At 33.5% G+C, this 23,513-nt stretch overlaps 2 protein-coding genes across 2 annotated transcripts; both read left to right on the top strand.

Moving 5' to 3' along the window:
- Positions 1 to 16,093: 16,093 nt before the first annotated feature.
- LOC112023796 (protein SIEVE ELEMENT OCCLUSION B-like) lies at positions 16,094 to 18,643 on the top strand. Its single transcript, XM_065766539.1, has 3 exons — positions 16,094 to 16,381; positions 17,211 to 17,306; positions 18,182 to 18,643. Exons 1-3 carry the CDS (start codon positions 16,217 to 16,219, stop codon positions 18,638 to 18,640), a joined length of 720 nt encoding a protein of 239 aa, XP_065622611.1. The 5' UTR covers positions 16,094 to 16,216; the 3' UTR covers positions 18,641 to 18,643.
- Positions 18,644 to 20,585: 1,942 nt separating this feature from the next.
- LOC136064609 (protein SIEVE ELEMENT OCCLUSION B-like) lies at positions 20,586 to 22,360 on the top strand. Its single transcript, XM_065766538.1, has 2 exons — positions 20,586 to 21,042; positions 21,433 to 22,360. Exons 1-2 carry the CDS (start codon positions 20,635 to 20,637, stop codon positions 22,132 to 22,134), a joined length of 1,110 nt encoding a protein of 369 aa, XP_065622610.1. The 5' UTR covers positions 20,586 to 20,634; the 3' UTR covers positions 22,135 to 22,360.
- Positions 22,361 to 23,513: the final 1,153 nt, after the last annotated feature.

Below are 23,513 nucleotides of genomic sequence, written 5' to 3'. Positions count from 1 at the left end.
GATGACTCAGGAAAACCTAACAAGTAAGAAAACCTGGGGAGAATTTAACCTAGCTATCCTCAAGGTAAAAACAAATCCACTATGAAAGAATTGAAGTTTGTACAATATGACTTAGACCATTAATATCTTATTGCTACCTCATGTAGAAAACATACTACCATGACCACGTGACAGCTCTGAGTCTACGGACTACTTCTTTCCTTAATTTGCAGTAACCACAAGTTCTCCTACTTGTGACTTTGAGACTCTACTCAAAGGTTTCAGATCTTCTTGAAAATTCTTTATTCTACAACTCAAGCAATCATCAAGTTTTTGACGTGAATCTTGATTTTGATAACTCTATGTGTGTGTATGAAGGTAAACATCTCTCAGATCTCACAAAAGGTTCAACACACAACTCAACAAAGACTTTTAAAACGTAGTTAGGGTTTTTCCTTTTATAGTTGGAGTGAAACACTTAACCCAACATGTCATATAGGCTTGGGTTGGTTTGAGAATTCTGCAGAAAATTATTGATGCATGACTTTTGATCGATCGAGCCTTGTAGATTTTGAAAAGTAATTCCTGCAATTACTCGATTCCAACTTTACATCAATCCAAACTTTGAGCAAGCCTAAACATAGACTTTATATTTTGATCATGGTTTGCCAACCAATACAAAGTGAAGTTCTAATACATTAATTCCTAGAGTCTTAGAACCTAACATACTCTCTTGTCTATTCTCATTGTTGCGGTAATTCTGACATTTGAAAAATGTATCCCCCTCTTCTTGTCATCAAAGCAAACAATGTAATTTGAAGTTCCTCTTTCGTTTCCTTCCAAAAAAGGATATCCTCCTTCATAGCTTTGTTTTGCTTATCTACAAATACCATGGCCTTCTTATTTGTAATTTCTAAACTTGGTCCTACCTATGCTATACTCCATATTTTAGTTATTTTGGTAGCCCTCCTATTTTGGCTATTTTGCTCATGCGCGTGCTCAGATGCTCTTTTATTTTTTTTGAAGAAAAAGTTAATAATTTGCATCTATCATAATTTGGGATTACTACATTTTTCAATCACAAAAAAACCTAGGGATCTGATTATGCGTGGAGAATGGTTAATAATTTTAATATATGGTACAAATGCATAACAGTCATCACACGCCTAGGTATTTTTGTGATTAGAAAATGTAGTAATCTTAATTTATAATAGATGTAAATTATTAATATTTACCAAAAAATAGAAGAGTCTCTGAATACGCACGAGAGCGCATGCTCAAAGGCTAATATATAGTATAGATTATTTGAACAAGTCACATAACTCATTAAAAATTTCTTGTGACTACTTTCTCAAAAAATATTTCTTGTGACTAAAATTATATATGGATAATTTCTTTAATCATTGCATAGCGTATTAAAAAATAAAAAATAAAAAATAAAAAAACTTTATATCATTTTGAGGATAAACTTTTTCCTGTCCTAGAAAGTTTTGACATTGAAATTTTCTTTTATAGGTCCGTTTGGTCTTACTTTACGTATTTTGTCGCCAATCGGCCTACAAATTACAAAACAATGAAATTGGTGTTAGGAATTTAAACCGAAAGTCCAACCTGTGAGAAACAAAAAAATACAAAAAACACACGTCAAAGAAAACAATCACATGCACAAGACAGTATTTACGTGATTCGGCAATTTACCTACGTCCACAAAGTTGCAGGGATTTCACTATTATGAGGGAAAAATACAAAGTGCGGCTACAGTGTTTTTCTCTCTCTCTAAAAACATAACAACACAAAAGCCAAAACCCTAATCACAAAAAACAGCTTTTATATCCTGCGCACAGGATTACAATGGGCTACAAAACGGGCCAAAAATAAACTACGCTCCACAAAGCCCAACAAATCTCCCACTTGGAGACTAGTTCAATCACCAACATCAACTGCTATCCTCCAAAAGCAATCCCTCATTCCTGCAACTCATCCTCTTGTCCTCAAGCTAGAAGACCAATTGAAGCTACACACAGCTTCAACTTCTCAATAGTCACACCCTTAGTCAACATGTCTGCTGGGTTCTTAGATCCACATATCTTCTCAAGTATTACCAACTTATCTTCAACAAGGTACCGGATAAAGTGGTATTTTGTCTGTATATGTTTCGACTTTGAATGAAAAGCCAAATTTTTGGCAAGAAAAATTACACTCTGACTGTCAATGTGTAGAATGTCCATCTCCTGCTTCTTACCCAATTCATCTAAGAAACCATGTAGCCAAATCATCTCCTTTCCAGCTTCAGTTGCTGCAACATACTCAGCTTCAGTAGTAGACAAAGTAACAATCTTTTGTAGATTTGAAGCCCAAGATATAGTTGTACCACCCAGAGTAAATACAAATCTAGTAATACTCTTTCTACTATTAATATCGCCAGCAAAATCAGCATTTACATAACCCTGCAGTTTCAAACTTGCACCTGTGAAGCAAAGATATGTATCTGATGAACCCTTCAGATATCTCAGAATCCACTTGACTGCCTCCCAATGCTGCTTTCCAAGCATACTCATGAATCTACTCACAACTCCCATTGCATGTGCAATGTCTGGCCTTGTACACACCATAGCATACATCAAGCTGTCAATAGCTGAGGCATAGGGCACCTTGCTCATATGGTCCCTTTCTTCTTCTGTCTTCGGTGACTGTTCTTTGCTTAATTTGAAATGACTACCCAAGGGTGTGCTCACTGGTTTAGCTTCATTCATGTTGAACCTGCTGAGAACTTTCTTCACATACTCTGACTGTGAAAGCTTCAATGTACAATTAGCTTTGTCTCTAATGATTCTCATACCAAGGATTTGCTTTGCAGCTCCCAAATCCTTCATTGCAAACTATTTTGACAATTTCTTCTTCAGATTATTAATCTCTTCAATGCAAGACCCTGCAATAAGCATATCATCCACATACAATAGTAATATGATGTAAGAACTGTCAAAAAACTTAACATAGCAACAGTGATCAGCTTCACATCTCTTGAACCCAATTCTATGCATAAAACTGTCAAATTTCTTGTACCATTGTCTAGGAGCTTGTTTTAGACCATACAAGCTCTTTCTCAGTTTGCAAACTAGATTCTTTTGTCCTTGAACAATGAACCTTTCTTGCTGAATCATGTAAAGGTCTTCCTCCAAGTCACCATGAAGGAATGCCGTCTTCACATCTAACTGCTCAAGATGTAAGTTTTCTGCAGCCACCATTCCAGCACCAGTCTAATTGTTGACATCTTCACAACTGGAGAAAATATCTCTGTGTAGTCAATGCCTTCCTTCTGCTGGAACCTTTTAACAACTAATTTGGCCTTGTAATGTTTACTACCATCATGCTCATTTTTTAGTCTATATACCCACTTGTTGTGCAAAGCCTTCTTTCCTACTGGCAATTTAGTCGGTTCCCATGTCTGATTCCCCAACAAGGAATCCATCTCATCCTTTATGGCTAACTCCCACTTGCTTGAATTCTCATCTTGCAAGGCTTCATCATAACACTCTGGCTCACCACCATCAGTCAATAGAAGATAATTTAAAGCGGGTGAATAACGCTGTGGAGGTCTAATGTTTCTGAAAGATCTACGGACTTCAGCTACAAGTGTACTCTGATCTACCTGTGAATCTACATTCTCCTTATCTTCTTCACCCCTTTTCTGGACAATACTTTCAGTCAATCCATCTAAGTTGACAAACTCAGATTTCTTTTGATCTATCTCTGTAACATCTGACACTACAGTTGACCTGTCCTTGTACATAACCTGTTCATTAAATATCACATTTCTACTTCTGATGATTTTTCTGTTTTGTTCATCCCAAAACCTATAGCAAAATTTCTCATCACCATAGCCAATGAAAAAACATATTTTAGACTTTGCATCAAGTTTACTACGAGCATCAAAATCAATATGAACATAAGAAACACAACTAAAAACTTTTAAATTTGAAAACTTTACCTCTTTACCGCTCCAAACCTCCTCAAGAAGTCTGAACTCTATGGGAACTGATGGCCCTCGGTTTATCAGGTAAGCTGTAGTGCTAACAGCATCTGCCCAAAAAGTTTTTGGTAGTCCAACATGCAACCTTATACTCCTAGCACACTCATTGAGAGTTCTGTTCATGCGCTCAGCCACGCCATTCTGTTGTGGTGTCCCAAGAATGGTCTTTTCTATCCTAATTCCCTGTGCAGCACAATACTCACTGAACCCTCCATCTATGAACTCTCCTCCATTATCAGACCTCAAACATTTTAGTTTTAAACCTGTTTCTGTCTCAACCATGGCCTTCCACTTCTTAAAAGTTTCAAATACATCAGATTTATTTTTCAGAAAATAAACCTATACCTTTCTGCTTGAGTCATCAATGAAAGTGATGTAGTACCTTGAACCTCCAAGGGATGCAACCGGAGAAGGCCCCCACAAATCAGTGTGTACTAACTCCAATTTTTCAGCCTTTGGTGTTCTGCCAGTTTTCAAGAAACTCACCTTTTTCTGCTTTCCTAAGATACAACTTTCACACATGTCAAAATCAATGGACTTCAATTCTAGTAGTTTTCCTTTTGACAGCAGCATCTTTATCCCTTTCTCACTCATGTGACCAAGTCTGCGGTGCCATAGGCTTGTATCAGTACTTGCTTCAGCAACTGCAATTGTGTCTCTTGGACTTGAGGTCATATAGAGAGTGCCAGTCTTCTTTCCACGAGCCAATACTCTAGCTCCCTTTGTAACCTTCCAAGTACCACCAACAAATAGTATTGCATGCCCTTCATCATCAAGTTGTCCAACAGAAATCAGATTCCTCCTCAGGTCAGGAATATGTCGAACCTTCTCCAATAACCAAACAGATCCATTGGGCAACAATATCCGGACGTCTCACATACCTACAACATCCAAGGCTGAACCATCAGCCAAATACACCTTACCAAAATCACCTACAACATAATTCTGTATGATTTCTCGGTGTGGAGTGGTATGAAACGAAGCTCCTGAGTCCAAAACTCAATCATCAAGTGGACTATCTACTGCAAGAAGTAATGCATCATGTACCTCTTCTGTTACAGTATTAGCAGAATCATCTTCATTCTTCTTCTTAGGATTTTTACATTGGCTCCTAAAGTGACCTGTTTTCCCACAATTCTAGCATTGTACTTGTTGGCCTGACCTGGATTTACTTTTGTTCCGATTAGTATTTCTAGATTTTGATCTGCCCCGATTTGAATTTCTGTTATTACCTCTGCCTCTTGTCTCAAGGTTTAGGGCAGAACCAAATTCTGAGGTTTCACCTACATCTCTTCTGCGAATCTCCTCAGCCAGAATCAAATCTCGAATATCATTGTACTTGAGCTTTTCTTTTCCTGTAGAATTACTTACTGCCATCCTCATTGCCTCCCAACTGTTTGGTAAAGAAGCCAAGACGATCAGGGCACGAATCTCATCATCAAAATCAATTTCTACAGATGACAATTGATTTGTGATAGTGTTAAATTCATTCAGATGTTGTGCTACTGATGCATTCTCTGCCATCTTCAAATTGAATAGTTTCTTCATCAAATGCACCTTGTTGTTTGCTGATGGCTTTTCATACATACCAGACAAAGCCTTCATCAGATCTGCTGTGGTCTTCTCTTTTACAACATTGTGTGCAACAGACCTAGACAGAGTTAACCTGATAACTCCCAGTACCTGTCTGTCAAGAAGAGCCCATTCATCAGCTTTCATCGCCTCAGGTTTTGTCCCCAAAAGAGGCAGGTGCAATTTCCTCCCATAGAGATAATCTTCAATCTGCATCCTCCAATACGCGAAGTCTGTGCCATCAAACTTTTCTATTCTAGATGCCTTTCCTGCTTCCTCTGCCATTGCTCCCACTCAAACCTAACCCTAGGCTCTGATACCAGTTGTTAGGAATTTAAACCGAAATTCTAACCTGTGAGAAACAAAAAAAAAAAAAAAAACACACATCAAAGAAAACAATCACACGCACAAGACAATATTTACGTGGTTCGGCAATTTGCCTACGTCCACAGAGTTGTAGGGATTTCACTATTATCAGGAAAAAATACAAAGTGTGGCTACAGTATTTTTCTCTCTCTCTAAAAACACAACACAAAAGCCAAAACCCTAATCACAAAAAATAGCTTTTATATCCTGAACACAGGATTACAATGGGCTACAAAATGGGCCAAAAATAAATTATGCTCCACAAAGCCCAACAATTGGGAAATATGGTTTCATGGTCACTGAAAGTGCAAACTCAACCCACAACAAAATTTTCGAAGAATATCCATTTTATGTTAATATATATATTAGTAATGATCTGCATACAGTGCCTGTTAAAGATATTTGGTTTATGTGTGTTATGATGTTATGGAAGCGAATTATATAAGGTTTACATATATATATATATATATATATACACGAAAAATGTTTTTACTCCGGCAGCTTCAGTTTTTGGGGAGAAAAGTTATGTTTTGCCAAATTCCAGTATGTTTTGTTAACTAGACCAGAAGTTTCTTGTTAACTAGATTTTTCTAATATATCATAGTATCATACACTAGAAAATGCAGAAAATATTGTCTGCCAAAACAAACAAATCGTATGCTACTAACGTAGCTACTAGAGAAGATGAGAGAAATGGCAAGTTTCAAGTCCTTTTGGAGTTTGACCATAGCTTTTCCGAGCTTTGGTCAAAACCTATGCAAATGATGTTCCTTTCTGATTTCCCAATATGTTGTCGAGTGGAGAAAATATAGGTGTTGGATCTTTTCCCACGACCAGTCATAAGATAGTCGGATTAGAAATTATAAGAATGGGTTTTTGAATTTTCTGGATTGATTTTCTTAGTTTGCATCCAACAGGTCCAGAGTTGGTCACTCCATTCCTCTTTTTGCTCCATTTTTCTTCCCCTTTTATTTTACTCAGTCGGCTCTATAGTTTCCTTGGGTTCACCTTTTTGTGCTTGAGACAGAACTTGGGCCTTATATTTTGATAGCCCATTTAATTCTTTGGGTGGCCCATTTTATGGGAATGGGGCTCTTAAGATTTTATGCGGAGTGCCATGGGCTCTACGCCTGATTTGTGAGATGAGTAAACTTGGAGCTTATTGGGCCCAATACATGCAGCCATATATATTTTTTTGTGGGTCTTTAAGGCCAGGTTTTGTATTACGGAGAATTGGGCTCTTACATCCAGTGTGGGAATCTTACCTTAAAAACATTGGAGATAGAAAGACCTTTAATGATATTTATCCATATAATTTTAGTACTTTAATTGAGTGCTTTTAAAAATAAATTAAAACAATAAAAGTCTTGTAAGTAATATAACTTGGTTTCCTTTATTAGAGAATCCGGATTTGAATCCTCCTCTCCATTGTTACAACAATTGAATTGCTAGAAAGAAAAAAAAAAAAATTAACTAAACCATTGAACGATGAAAATCTGTTTAGATTATTTCACAAAAGAAAAATATCTGGACAACCGTCAGAGAAAAAAATAGCAATACTGCAATAGTCAAAACAAAAGATTCTCAATATTTCAAAAGCAACAATGATATACCAAAAAAAAAAAAGGGTATTGAACAAAAAGTATAAAGTTTTTGTTGAGCTCTCTAAAAATAAACTAAAATTTCTTATTACCCAAAGAAAGAATGAGAGAGGGTGAATGAAATAATTACAAGCTCTACTATCTGTACTACAAAACAGAGCAATTACAAAGAACGGAGAAAAGGGTGGGAAAACTAAATACTAATAATGTGTAACAGTACACAAGAACTGCCAATTTGTGAAACCAGATTTCTTGTTAACAGACTCCAATTCTCGCACGTGTTGAACGTGTCTATCACTTAAATGAGACGGTGTCATTTCTCGCAATTTATCTCTTCTCACTTAAGCAAACGAGGTCATTTGCATTTTTTGTCTTGTTCTTATAAAATGCTGTCATTTCCTCTGTTTCATTTCTTTGCTTTCCTTCAGATATAACAAAAAGTTTCATATATTACATGTCCAATTGGCAAAAAAAATTTTGTATTTTGTCTCAACTTTTCTTTTTTAAAATTTAAGAAAACTAGGGGCATGTTTGTTAGTATTGTTTAAACAACAGTTTTCGTTATTTAAATAATACAACATGTATTTTCACAATAGTTTTTCATCTACACATATTTTCACAATATTTAAACAATGTTACTAAAATAACATTACCAAGTAGATCCTAAATGTTTTTTTTAAATTTTTTTTTTTTTTTTTTGATGAGGACCCTAGATGTTTTGAACTAAGTTAATTATATCTTTTATCTCGTATGTAGCAAATAAGCTACGAAAAAACTATAGGATACCAAACTTATACTATATGCCATAATCTGTCCTGCTTGTGAAATAGAGAGACCTAATACATAAATCCATATTAAAGTTTGCTAAAAAACAAAAAATCCATATTAAAATATACGCTCAATCACGTTGGGGCCCGGGTTCAGGGCTCCCCTGCCCCAAATGTCTCCCCCTTCGAATATATTACAAAGTAAGCTAAATTGTTCAAATTCAGCTGAATTTGATCAATTGCCCCCCTCCTCCGAAACATCTCGCATTTTTTTAAAGCCTAAGTAGGGCAGACTACCAGTTGGGTCATTTACTACCATGTGGGTTGCTTTATTTTTTGCTAAACTCGTTCGTGGGTTGCTTTATTTCTAACAAGTAAGGGCTTATTTGGTAGTAGTATTTAAGTATTGTTATTCAGTTTTTAATGTTGTAAAAATATATGTTTAAGTGTTATAAAAATATATGTCAAAAGTATTATTATTATTTAAAGTTTAAATATTAAAAACTGTTGTTAAAAGCTACTACCAAACATACCCTAAGCTTCGGTTTCAACAGACCCTTTGAGTGTATTGAGAAGTTAGTTTAGTTGTGAAAAACTAACTCTTTTGGGTGTTTGCCGGTCAGAGAGATGAAAACTATCCCACTACGATTGTGTATGGGCATTTTGAGACAGGCTTCTCCAAACATTCCAACACTTTTTCTCTACTCCGAAGATCACCTTTCAAAGGCATAGCTGTCACTCCAATGCTTTATCCTCTAGGGACATCTACCATCATTCTCATATATATTCACTCACATATAATCTAATACTCTCACGTGTATCTTGGAGTAATGAATGCAAAATTTAAAGTTAGCGAAGTATATTCTATTAAATAGTAAAAAAATTACACACAATCACCTTTTAACATAAACAAGTTCTTAAAAAAAAAATATATATATATATATATACACACTAACGGATGCTTTTAAGGTAATTACTAATAATCCATTTAAAAAAATTATGAGAAAAGAAAAAAAAAATATTTTGACAACTTTTTTCATTTCTCATAAAAATAATGTCAAAATTTTACTAAAATAGATTGTTAACCATTTTTCCAAGTCTTCAAGTGAGACCACTCTTTTATTTGTATTTTAGTTCTTATATGTGCAATGACAGAGTTAGGAATTTTTTTCCTAAAGGAGACAAACTATATATAATAAAATTATTAAGTTGAAAAAAAAAAAATCATGACTAAAAAAAGGTGAACAATCTTTCATTTCATAAATTAACTTTAACTCAACAAAGTTCTACCTTACCTTCTTTTATGCTACTGAAATGATTAATAATTGATTTTTAGAATCGGATTGTTTTTAATCCTTACTTCTATTTTGATATGGCTCAAGTTTGAAATGTTCATCAAGTCAATTAATGTGGATATTAGTTGTAATCCAAGATCACATTCTAAGAAAACAAGATATATTATTTCTTTATGTTCACAACTTCAGGTCTTTCTAGGGTTTCAACATCTAAAATTTCAGCATTTGAAATCTAGAATGAGCGATGACCTCTAAATCTTGAAAACGTTTTCTCTTCATATATGAATATGAATCTGTGGATGATTTTTCTGTAAATTACACCAACTATAAATTCTAAATTAAATTTTATAATCTAGTTATGTAGTCTTAAGAAACTTGTAGAATTTTTTGAAAATTCTACAATTTTCTAAAAAATTCTAGAATTTTCAAAAAATTGTAGAATTGAATAGCTCTCTATAATAATTCCATATGCTTGTATCATATAATATAATAATATAAGCCAATCAATATGATCAAATTTGGAATATAAATAAAATATAACATTTTTTTTTTTTTTTGGTGAAGGTAATGAACTTACTTTAGAATTTCAAAGAAAGAAATTTTCAATATGTATTAAACCTAACCAAAAAAGATGTCACTGCTTCTCCCAGGGGAGAAAAAAAATAGTCAGTGCAAACTAGTTGTAACCCACTTGCCGATTTTAATAATAATAAAAAATCTAGATCTATTGCCTATGATAGCTAGAGATGAGCACTGGCCCAGTCTAATCATACAAAGAGGAGCAGAGCATTATCATCTTTATACGCAAAAGAGATAGAACAATTTACAAAAGATTTACAAAGATATAAATGTCTTTGGAAATGGCTTTAATAATTCAGTGGAGGATCGCATAAGGGCTTCTCACCAATCAATAAAATTCCAAGCATCGCCTTCAATAACAATATTGTTGAATCCTTCCTTAACATATTTCTTAACTACAAATAAGGCATCACCACAAAAAAAAAAAAAAAAAAAAAAAGAGGCCGCCTTTGCTTCTTCCATCAGAGGATTACTAGGCTTGAATTGGTCAGCTCGGACTAATAATGATTTCCTTTTCTCATTTCTAGCTATTAGTGCAATTATGGTTTTATCCACTCTAATTGCTGCATCGAAGTTGAGCTTGACCCAATTCTTTGGAGGGGGTTTCCAACCTTTCTCCTTGTGCTCCATATATAGTTTGAAAATATGCCTAGATAAATCAGTTGGGGAACTTTTAATGCCATCAACTCTAGCTTTGTTTTTTTTCCATCCAAATATGATCACACAAACCGCTTTAGGTTTAAGATTGAGCTTGACCATTCATGGATAGAGAGGTTCACCATGTTGCTGAAATTTAAAGGCCATGTGGCTAACGGCCATAGTTGCTTCACCCAATCCCATTAAAGACATAGGTGCTCTAAAGTTTCAGGAGAATTGTTACGAGGGAAGCAAAAAGAGATAGGAGAGGAAATCTATTATTAAGAATCGTTCTGGAGGAGATAATTTCCTACGCTAACTTTCGGACGAGGTTCTTGAGGTGAGCTTGGATTTTCATCTTCCACAGAGATTTCCAATTATTAGTGCTGAAGATAGGATGGCTAGGGAGATTGGAGCATCTGATTGCATTGTATGCTGATTTAACAGCAAATTCACTTGATGGGGATAAACACCAAATGACCTGATCTTGGGAAGATTATTGAGTCCAAATGAATATTTATGATTCTATCGATTGTCTCAGGTTCAAATAATTCAGTTAGCTTACCCCTATCCTACTGTCTGGTGTCTTGGTTAATCAGGTTGGCCACTAGATGAACTTCACAAGTTGCCTCATGCTTCAACTTTGGAATAAAATTTGGTTCAGTGGGAATCCACGGATCTTCAAGGATCCTAGTATTCCAACCATTCCCAATTCTGTGGCATATAGCTTCTTTTTAATTATATCTCTATTAGCAAAATTACTTTGTGATGACCATGAAGCAGCTTTTGGGGGAGGCATAGACATAAACCGTGGTCTTTGTACAGTTTGAAACCTTTGATTTTGTTGAGAGAAGTTTTCCTGCCTTGATAGAACTTCCCAGGCTAAAACAAAAATGAATGGGGATAGAGGAGGAAGAAAAAGAGATACCACTAGAGCTGAGCGGAGGCTAGAGTTGCCAGACACCTTTGTTGTGGGTTTTCTATCGACGACTAGAGCTGAGTGGACAACGTGAGGCTCACACAATGAATCGGGGTGGTGACCTAAGCAACGATGATGCTGTAAGGAGTTTTATTTTTTTCTTCAGTTTTTGTTTTTGAGTAAATGACAACTATTAGCTATATAATGATGCTTTTTTTTTTCCTCGTATTTGGAATAATCCTAATTTACATTGAATCCGAGTCTAAATCTTTTCGTCCTATTTCCCCTATTCCACTCTATATTACACAAATAAAAATATGTCATATATTCATTTATTTAATTAAATGTTAAATTCATGTCTTTTATTATTTAAATTACCTAAAGAAAAAAACCATCATATTCCCACTACCCCATCACCACATTTGCAGGATGCCAATGGTTCACGAACATGTCACCTATCCATTAAATAAAAACATGTCACATGTTTATTTATTTAATTAAATGCTAAATTTATGCTTTTTATTATTTTAATTATCTAAAAATAATAAAACTATCACATTCCCACTGCCCCACCACCACCTTTGCCGGATGCCAATGGTTCACGAACTTCAAACGTATCAATGTTGCTTATTATTATTATTCAACATTAATTATGGAATCTAATCCCTTTAAGTTTCCATAGCTTTAGCAGCTTAATCAATTAAGTCAATAGTGTGTGATGGCTCACCTGAATTATTCCTACCTTCACCATCAATAATAAGGTCATCAACATTGAATTGAGTAAACAAATGATCATTTCTTGTTGCCATCCAAATGAAGTTATGAATTGTGCAACATGCTCTCATTACCAAAGTTATACATATTGTTTTAGTGTCTATTTTGGTTTGTCTTTTGGAATGAAATATTTCAATACTATTCTATTTCAAGTTACCACTATTTATTTACATATAATTATTATTTATTTTTATTTATTTTTATATATTATTGGTCAAAGGCCATATAATTTATTAGAAACCTTAATATTATAATTTCATATTTCAACTAATATATAAATCTTAAATCCAAATATTTACCCAATAATTATAATAATAAGTACATTCACGTTTTCTTTTAGAATATAAAACAATAATATGTAATTCAGACAATGGGGGGAAAAAGCAAAATTAAAGATAAATAAATAAATAAAGATATGATACATCATGTTGTTAGAGGGGGCTCAGTTGAAAGCAACATAGTCTAGGGGTGTTTGATATATGCACTTAAAAACATGTGTTTTGTTGTTTGAAAATATGTGTAGAATTACGTGTAAGTAAAAAAGTGCGTAAAAATATATATAATGTTGTTTAAAAACTAAAAATATGTGTTTAAGTTGTCATACCAAAAACGGCCTAGAGCTTTCCAACTATTGTTTTTGTCATTTCCAGTATGCTTAGTTAAGTGGGCTCATAAAACCAAAGAGGAACATGAAACAATGCAAAGAAAACAAATTGAACTAGAGTAGTAGAAGGCGAAATGGAGGTGTAGGAGATGAAACGAAGAAGAAGAAGAAGGGGGCTTGCCAAAGACTGAAACATAGTGCCGATCTGCTAACAGATAAATATTAATCTGAAATTAGGAAGAGAGAACGGTTAAAAATCAAAATATGTTGTTGCATTGGTTCGAACCAGAATTCTGGTTCGTTAAAGTGGCAAAAGTACACCATTTTGTCTGTGTTTTTATAAGCCTAAAAAACGTGCTAAATGAAAAGAGACAAAGGGTCGTTTTCATTTTTCTTTATAAATTGGAAAGGAAAAATATTTTCAATTTTCCAAAGGTTTCAGCTTACCAAACAAGTTTTCGGTTAATAAAAACAGAAAATTGTCATTGAAAATAAAAAATTGAGGGAAAAAAAAAAAAAAAAAACTACTAAACATAGGCTAAGTCTTGTTGCCAACAGCTTGAGAGAATAAAAGGAAAAAGAATAAGAAAATGTAGGGGTGTCCAAGCTAACCCGATCCCAAATAAAACCGACCCGCTCAAACTGAACCGATAAGATTTGGTCGGCTTCAAATGTAATTTTGGTCGATTGCGAGTGTAATTGTTTAAACCCGATAACAATTGGTTCAGATGTCGGTTGTATATTAAGGAAATCCATTGCAACCAAACCGACCGACTATAACTAATTTCCTTTGATTTTTGTTATATATATATATATATATATATCTTTCACGCTTCTTTACATGATTGGACTAAAAAATTCTCACTTTGCCATTATTAGACATGTACTACCCTATTACTTCCAACCTTATCTGTTCATCCTTCCCCATTATCTCTTGCTCTCCCCTCTCATTTTGTTTTCACTTTTTCTGTAATTTATTGGTGGTTTTGGTATAATAGTTGGCCATGGGTATTTTTTGAGTATGTTGGTGGAAGTGGGTTTGGATCATTGTGTTGTGGGTGTGGCGATGCTGATGTCACAATTTGGTCTTTGCCGTTTACTGGTGTGGGACACTTTATGTTTGGTTGCAGGTTTGAATTTGAGTGTGTTGGCCAACTGCCAATCCGACCGAACCTGCTCATAAATCCAAATGCAAATGGCGGTCTAGTCACGAGTTCACTCCAAACCCAAGTCGACCGACCTGTAAATACTTCTAAGAAAAATGATAGAGGCAACATAAATACATTGAGGCTTCGTTTAGATCCGTTTATTTTAGTGAAACTGAAACTTTTTATTGAAAGTATTATAGATAAAGATAAAAGTTAATTGAAATAGTACAGTAAGACTTATGAATAGTATTATAAAGTACAGTGAAACTTATAAATAATAGCAAAAATAAGTTGAATAGTAAAATAAGTTAGTAAAAATAATCTTTTCCAAACAAAAACTGAGTCTATTTTTTCTTTTTCTTTTCTTTTTGATGAATTAATATTTTTGAGTCTATCAAAGATAGAATAATAAGTTATTTTAAAGTTTTCTCATTACAACTAAGGAGATTAACGGGAAAAGAATAGAGGCAGGATAAATACTTTTAGTGTATCTCTTTTCCTTCCCTTTTTATCGAATTATTACCATGTTTCTATCAAAGATATAATAATGAGTTTTTTAATAGGTCTGTCAGTACAATGGACCCCTAGAATAGGATTGTTGAAGGAAAATGACAGACATAATGAACCCTTGAACATAAAAAATAAAATCTGTTAAATCGAATATTGTACAAAAGCAAAAGAGAAAAACTCAATAAAACAAGAAGAAGAAAGAGAGAAAAAAAGTAAAGAAGAAGATTGAACTTCAAAGAGATTTTGTTAATAGTCAATTTGCTTAAAACAGAAGACAGTTTTCACTTTAATAAAAAGTTCTAATTTCAATTTACCAAAATAATATATGAAAAAGTAGTCATAGTGTCGTACATTTTACAGTGTTATCAAACTAAATAAATTTAAAACATATTATGGTATTTACAGTTGTCTCAATGTTGTAGTAAGTTAATATATAGAAGCAGCAAGAATGAAACTTAAAGATTCCTTCTTTAGAATGTGTCCGTTTTGTATCCTGTAATTTATTTTCTAGTTTGGAGCGATTACTAGTGGAATGCATTCTATTATGGCAGAAGGCATTTTCTTGAAAACTTGAGTTTAATTAGTATTAAGCTGAAACATTTATTAAAAAGTAATTATGTTAAATGGAATTGCTTTTAGTTATTTCTCAAAAAAAAAAAAAAAAGAAAGAAAAAAAGAATTGCTTTTAGTTTGAAGAAGTGTAGAGTTGTTGATAAAAAAAGAAGTGTAGAATTATATATGTGCGAGTACCATATATATGGATTTTATATATTGTAAAAGAAATATCTCTTCATAAGACACATTCTCACATGAGTAACAAATCATTGCATCCCAATTACTCTAGTGAAAATTGAGGAGTCACATTTTTGTTGCTCCAGAAATGTAGATTAGGAAAACACATTCTAGTCAAAAGGATTTCTGTCCAAACAAAAACTAGAATTTTTATTTTATTTTAAATGTATTTTACGACTAGAAAGTTGTGAAAATTCATTCTAAAATTAGCTTAATTTTGAAAAACTAGTTAAATATGACCGCCAGAGAGATCAAAGCCTTGGAGACATTACTTCTGCAAACACTCCAATGCTTTTTCTCTACTCCTAAGACCACCCTTCGAAGTAATGGCTGTCACTCCAATGCTTTATCCACCAGGGTCATCCAACATCATTCACATATAATACTCCCACACGTATCTTGGTGCCAAGAAAGCAAAAGTTAAAGTTAGTATATTAAATAATAAAAGAAATACAATAATCAGCTTTTAACATAAAACAATTTAGGGTTTATCAGTTCATGCTTTAGCCCCCCCAAAGCTAGAATCCTATAAATAGGGCAATAAGCCAATCTAATTCTACCACACCATTACCACAAACAACCCAACTTATCCCTTCTCTTCTGGCCTGAATTTCTAACTTTGTTTTGTAATACCCAGTGTAGCCATGGCCTGCAACAAGAAGCCGTTTCAAATGACCGACGATGAGATCAAGAAAGAAATTAGCGTTCCCGGAATTCATACTGCCGAAAAGTTCGATGTTGCCTCGCTTTTTGCTATCGTCACAAACATTCTCAAACCTGCTACCATTGCTGCTGACAATGTTTTTCGGGTATATATTTATGTTACTACCCTGCACACGCTCTTTAATAAGAATTTTCTTTACTACTACTTATTCTTCTTCTTTAATTTATTATTATTATTGTTATTATTATTGGTATAAATGTTATCTTCTACTTCTTGTCCGAAGGTTGGGGTACACTATTGAGGTAACTCTTCCTTTAATAAATAACCTTCTTGACCTTGTCCTTTTGAAATCGAAGAGATGAGCATAAAAATTTAACACTTAGTGTTTTTCAATATCTTCAACCATATGTGTTTTTCAAGCACTCATTTTGGCTTTAAAAATGGTAAAAAAAAAAAAGAAAAAGAAAAATTAAATAACAAGCATAATATCCCTCCCTGTTGTTTGAACAGTTTAAAAATTATAATATAAATGGGAGGAAATGTTAAGGCATTATATAACTGACGATATACAGCTTTTTTGTTCAACTTAAAGAAAATATATATAAGTTGATATCATAAGAATAAATTTGAATTATATTTATTTATTACTTTTTACTTTTTAGAATGAGTGGAACCCCTGGCCTCCAATAGAATATCCCCAAGTTGAGGGAATTAGAAATGATTGGTTTTGATGGGTATCTTACCCTTCCAAATGCCTCAAACCTTGCATTCATTCACTGAAAAAACAAAAATAACAAAATAAGGTTAATTAAACCCCTTCTACCCCATCCCCTCAACCTGTTCTCTCTATTTCCCTTTCATCCAATCATATTGTTAAACTCAAGAAATATACAATGATTTTTTAAATAAAAACTTCTCTCTCCTCATATATTGTTTAAATTATCTCACTAATGATTATTTTGGTCATACTCTAGGGTACTAAACAACCACACATGGAGATCAAGGGTGAAAGAGTCATCGCAACAAGCTTCATTCCACCATTATGTACACTCAAGGAACTTTCTTACGAGGTATCTGTTAGAAATAAATAAATTATATGATGCATTTATTTTTGAAAGCATCTAACTTTGTGTGAGTTTGGTAAAATGCATGCCTCAATTAAAAGGAATTTTTAGTGATCAAAAGATTCCAATAAACATGAAAGTAATAACATGCATAAAGTAATTTGGATTGAAAACTGTTACAACTAAATTAAAAAGCACAAATTTAATAAAAAAAATACTTGGAACTAATTGAAAATTACTTAAATACAACGGTTGAAGATCATTAAATTTGCTGTCAGAAGATTGCTCTTAAACTAATCCTACTAGAAGAAATTTCATACTTCTAAGCTGGAGGGAATGTTTTCTTTAAATTCTCTTTGCTCTCTAAGATGCGCTTGGTTGTATGTTCTTCCTTATGGCGCCAAAACCTCTTTTGAAAGGTATGAATGGCAATCATTTTCAATCGAAGACTACACTTTTAGAAAAGATAATTGCCAGCCAAACACTATTAAAGGTATGAATGGCAATCATTTGCTTGTTTTACCGTTACAAGCGAATCTATGCTAAAAGTTTATAGTTTAAACTCTTCGCTTTAACCACTGAAATTATTTTATAATATAAATAATATCATTATAAGAGCAATGTTAGGGTATTAAAAAAGAAATTAAGATTTTATTTTTCATGCAATAGATTTGACAAAAATATCACATACGTCGAGGTCACTTTTTAAGCCTTTTATAACAAAATTAGTAGTACTCTTATTATTTTTCCAATTACAAAGAATAGCAATTCTATTCTACTTTAATTACGCACAATAGTAAAGTGCCGATATGAATGTGATCATGTAGCTACGTACACAATTTCCATAAGCGTTTTTCATAATGGAATATATGTAATGTCAGATGGTATGCAAGGATCCGAGTGAGGAAACTGCTTACAAAACAACAAAGTCAATACTAGAAAAACTCAAAGATTACTCATGGCATGTGAAGGCAGTGTTGACACTTGCGGCTTTTACTTTGGACTATGGAGACTTCTGTAGACACCTAGATCAGTTTCACTCATCAGACCAACTCACCAAGTCAATGGGGATCTTGAAGGGGATACCTGCTCTCCTAACGCGGCCAAGCATTGATCATAACCATGAGAGTGCGATTGTTGAAGTTAACAAACTGATCAAGGACACATTGAATGTCATTGATTGCATTGTTACGTTGGAGGAACGATCTGTTAAGTATAATCCAAAGGATGTACCAGCACTCTCAATAGCCACGGACAATATCTCAGTATACGTTTTTTGGGCTATCATAACTGTTGTAGTTTGCACGACTCGGATGTGTTGTCTCATTAAAGATGAGTAAGTCCTTATAATTAAGGTTTGATACAATAGGAGGGTTCACCACTTGCTGCTCTAATAATAATTTATCACTTGTCTGAAAAGACTTAAAACTGTTTGAAAATAGCGAATTTAATNAGGGGGGCGGGGGGAGGGAGGGAAAGAGAAATGATGTTATATTATTTAAAAATTTTAAATGATGTGGTACCATTTATACTATAATATAGAAAAGAAATCTTGATCATCGAATTAATAGATACTATCAAGTTGGCTTGAAATTAATATGTAAATTCCTATAATTGAATATCCTTAAGGGGGCGAATCTAGTCTAGGGCCATAACAATGGATACTAATTTAAGTCTAGCCCCTACCCTACTCAGGCTTGATTACAGAACTCCAAATACATCTAAAAAGAGTAGCGTGCAGGAGGCCTAATTTTAATCACATTTTTTAAACAACACACACAATGTATATATAGGGTCAAAAATTTAGTTATACTTTGTGTAGTTTTAAGCAAAATTTTCCTTTTAGATACAAACTTTAAGCAATATCAAACCATCTTATACTTTTTATTGAACTCCAATTTTGAAATTACTATTGTTGGATTACATGATATTTATGTTAATGACACGTACACCAAATTTTATATTAATCAAATGTTATTTATTATTCGATTCAAAAACTCATATTTTATGAATAATTTTACAATGCAAGAAATTTGAAAATTTTTCAATGCTAAACATTTGAAATTTTGTATGCATGTAAGGTATAAGAAGAATCCAACAATAGGTTTATCAAAATTAATATTCAATTAAAAAAATATTGAGTAGTATAGAATTGTTTAAAGTTACATTTAGTTGATTATATTGAATGTAACTCTATAAGCAATGTTATATAACCTATTAAGTTTTTATTAGATTAAAATTTCAAAAAATTATTGTTGGATTACGTATTCTCTATATTCTTAATACGTATATCAAGTTAATTGTGCCAATCGGATGAGATTTGTTATTTGACCTAAAAAAGTGCATTCATGGTTGTTGTTAATCAAGGCCGTGCCAAAGCCAAAATTGTATTGTGCCTACACAAAAAATAGCCTATCTAAACGTTAGGAGCAAACATTTATTGTCTAGCCCATATATATAAATGTGCATTCAAGGTTGTTGTTAATCAAGCCCGTGACAATTTGTTATGTTACGGTTATATATATATATATATATATATTTTATTTGGTAAGAAACATGTTATGGTTCTATATATACTTCTATTTTCCAAGCATGTCCGTAATGTTTTCATCATGACTGTCTGTGCTGGTTCAACTAATTATCTCTATTCATGCATTTGATCTAATTTATATGCAATAAAAGAGTAAACAGACAAAGAAATAATAATATACAAAATTAAGAGGCTACAAGTTTGTGCTAACATAGCTTAATTTTTATAATTGTATTTCTCAAACAGATCCTCGAAGCGGTGAAAACGAAGAAGGTGTTGTTGTTCTTTTCGGGCTTGGACATGGACAACATCACAGAATATGTCTCGATTCTCAACCCCATTTATGAAAAAGTTACAAGCAACAACGAGTATAAGATTGTTTGGATCCCAATTGTGGAGCAGTGGACCATTGAGATGCAAAAGAAGTTTGAGTTGCTGCGGTCTAAGATGTCGTGGTTCGTAGTGCAAAACTTTTCAGTTATGTTACGGTTATATATATATATATATATATATTTTATTTGGTAAGAAACATGTTATGGTTCTATATATACTTCTATTTTCCAAGCATGTCCGTAATGTTTTCATCATGACTGTCTGTGCTGGTTCAACTAATTATCTCTATTCATGCATTTGATCTAATTTATATGCAATAAAAGAGTAAACAGACAAAGAAATAATAATATACAAAATTAAGAGGCTACAAGTTTGTGCTAACATAGCTTAATTTTTATAATTGTATTTCTCAAACAGATCCTCGAAGCGGTGAAAACGAAGAAGGTGTTGTTGTTCTTTTCGGGCTTGGACATGGACAACATCACAGAATATGTCTCGATTCTCAACCCCATTTATGAAAAAGTTACAAGCAACAACGAGTATAAGATTGTTTGGATCCCAATTGTGGAGCAGTGGACCATTGAGATGCAAAAGAAGTTTGAGTTGCTGCGGTCTAAGATGTCGTGGTTCGTAGTGCAAAACTTTTCGTCAATGTCAGCTATCAAGTACGTTAAGGAGCAGTGGCACTACAAGAATGAGCCTATCATCGTGGCATTGAACTCACAAGGGACCGTGGAACACTATAATGCAGTCCACATGATTAAGATATGGGGACCAAGCGCCTTCCCTTTCACTCATCGGAGAGATGAAGAACTGCGCAAAAGGGAAGATTGGTTTGGATCCTTAATGATTGAATTCAGTACTGACATATCAACTTGGGTAAAGTTCTTTCTCTCTCTCTCTCTCTCGTGCGCTCTCTCCCTCTCTCACACACACACATATATATTTATTTATTTATTCAATTTCACTTTTGTATATAATTTATATACATAATGTCCATAATTTTATTAATGTCCACATTTATATGTATGTTCAATGTACATTAACGAGAGTAAGAGAATCTATAATCATAAATATTTTTTAATAATTCAATAGTCATTATTGGGAATGAACTAGGAATTTAAACCTAGAATATTTCCATTAGAAATACAAAAATATTAATATAAGTTGAACTACAAGTCTCTTGATCAATTACACATATATGTATTCATGCAAGTAGTTTGAAGCAAATTTTATTGTTCCCGGTTTAAATAAAAGTCGTTCAATCAGATCAAAGAGGAGAAGCACATTTTCTTTTATGGAGGCAAGGATTCCACATGGATCAAAGAATTTTGCAAGGAAGCAACAGGCTTGGCTAATGATGATGTAAAGGGTGCAAGAATTTCATTGTTCAATGTGGGAAAGGACAGTGGCATCCAACGGCGTTTCTGGAAGCTCATTGACAACTTTTTCCTATACAAGTCTCACATGGTTACCGAAGTGGACACAGTGACAAAGGAAATCCAAAAGTTGCTTTCTTACAAGAATGAGAAAGGATGGGTTGTGCTGTGCAAAGGGGCTAGATTGGTGTTCAGTGGTTATGGTACAACAGTTCTGACAGTCTTGAAGAACTTTGATGAATGGAAGCAGTGTTTGAACGAAAGTGCATTTTCTTTTGAAGTATGTCTCGAGAAATACTATAACGAACAACTTCGTAAGGATGGTTTGCCTTGCCGTGACTTTGACATCCCAAAAATCGATGGATTATTGATCCCAGATTGTAGAAAATGCCCTGACTGTTCCGAGATCATGGAGATGTCTATCAGGTTTAGATGCTGCCACAACAATCAAAGTAGTTTCAACTCAAATTGCTGCCACAATAATACTCATACTACCAAAGTAAAGCTGAAGGAGAAAGTATCTCCTGTATCGCTCGTATGCGGCATGACTGTCACAGCAGCATGTGAGTCTCATTGCCAAAATAAATGCTGATGCATACGATAATTTTTGCTGCACTATTTCTACTAAATAATTTTGTTTGTGAGTGTGTCTACGTTTGTTATCAGTGCTAAAGTCTAAGTATGTAATGCGGTACAATAAAGGGCATCTTGATTACATTGGTGATTTAATTATTTTATGGTCGATGGTCCAACTTGGTCTTTTGCTCTGGTTGTCAGATTTAATAATGCAAAATAGATTGTCTACAAGTTCGTAAAAATTAGTGCCACAATTATTGTATTTAAACTTTGATGTCATATCAGATGGAGCATTATATTTCCGTTTGTAAGCAAATTCATACATGCATTGACGGATGGTTATATTGGTACATAAGATTGATATTGTATAATTATTGATAAGTACATAAATAAAGGTCGTCCAATCAGGAATGGACGATATAAATACATTAAACAAGCATATAATGCACAGCCATAACGGAAACAAACGGAGACAAGACCATTTCTGATCTAATACGGGATGCAAAAGCCACAAGAAGTAGAACATGTTTACTTCTAGAAAACAAGAAACAAAACACACTTACTTGTAAAAATAACCTCAAATTCACAAGGAGAGATGGTTCTGGAATCTACCAGAGAAACAATAGACAAAAGTCTGAATTTTTATTAATATCAATAATATTGAAAAACGTTTGCAGATTAAAGGCCTATTTAAGGGCTCTATTAAACTTGACTAACAAAGAAATATACTTTAAAACAAATCATAATTAATACCTAACTATAATAGGAACCAAATTTGACCTAAAAAGTATTAAAAGCATCTGAAAACAAAGCAATAATAACCCTAAACCTAAAATTCCAAAAATTACAAATTAAATACCAAAATTAATAAATAATAATGTCTAATTGTAAATTTTGTCCTACATCTAGACCCCTTCACTTGAAGAGAAACTCGTTCTCGAGTTGATAATTAAGATTTGAAATCTTCCATACCAAGCAAACAAATACTTGGAATACTTGAGTCCCTTAGTCTTCTTTCCAAACTTGTAACTCATCAATTAACTGGGGAAGCAAATTAACTGGAGATTCTCTTTCTTTAGCCTTCATGCAATTGACAATATTCACCAAATGAGAATTCATAATTGATGCAAATCTTTCAACCCCAACAAAATCAATAAACTTTGGTGTATCGCCTACCACAGAAATAACACAAGCATCGAACTTGCAATGATAACGTGATTTGGGTTCATCAATATATCTTGGACAATGTTCTCTACAATTTCTACCTCACAATCATCTACTTCACTACAATTTTCACTAACTGTATTAAGAACATCTATCTTTTCCTCATTGGCTTCAAAATTATTTTCATGCAATTTACCTTCACAAACATTTTCAACTTGTGATAATAAGACT

The sequence above is a fragment of the Quercus suber genome, unplaced genomic scaffold (assembly GCF_002906115.3).
Source record: "Quercus suber isolate HL8 unplaced genomic scaffold, Cork oak 2.0 scaffold_715, whole genome shotgun sequence".
NCBI classification, from domain to species: domain Eukaryota; kingdom Viridiplantae; phylum Streptophyta; class Magnoliopsida; order Fagales; family Fagaceae; genus Quercus; species Quercus suber.
The sequence above is the reverse complement of the archived record's forward strand: the minus strand, read 5'-3'. Positions and strand labels throughout refer to the sequence as shown.

Excerpts from the sequence above, each read along its gene's own strand:
- LOC112023796 (XM_065766539.1), top strand. The coding sequence starts at position 16,217 with ATGGCCTGCAACAAGAAGCCGTTTCAAATGACCGACGATGAGATCAAG. Across the intron at positions 16,382-17,210 it reads CTGCTGACAATGTTTTTCGG|GGTACTAAACAACCACACAT; the intron begins GTATATATTTAT and ends GTCATACTCTAG. Across the intron at positions 17,307-18,181 it reads TCAAGGAACTTTCTTACGAG|ATGGTATGCAAGGATCCGAG; the intron begins GTATCTGTTAGA and ends ATGTAATGTCAG.
- LOC136064609 (XM_065766538.1), top strand. The coding sequence starts at position 20,635 with ATGGACAACATCACAGAATATGTCTCGATTCTCAACCCCATTTATGAA. Across the intron at positions 21,043-21,432 it reads GTACTGACATATCAACTTGG|ATCAAAGAGGAGAAGCACAT; the intron begins GTAAAGTTCTTT and ends TCGTTCAATCAG.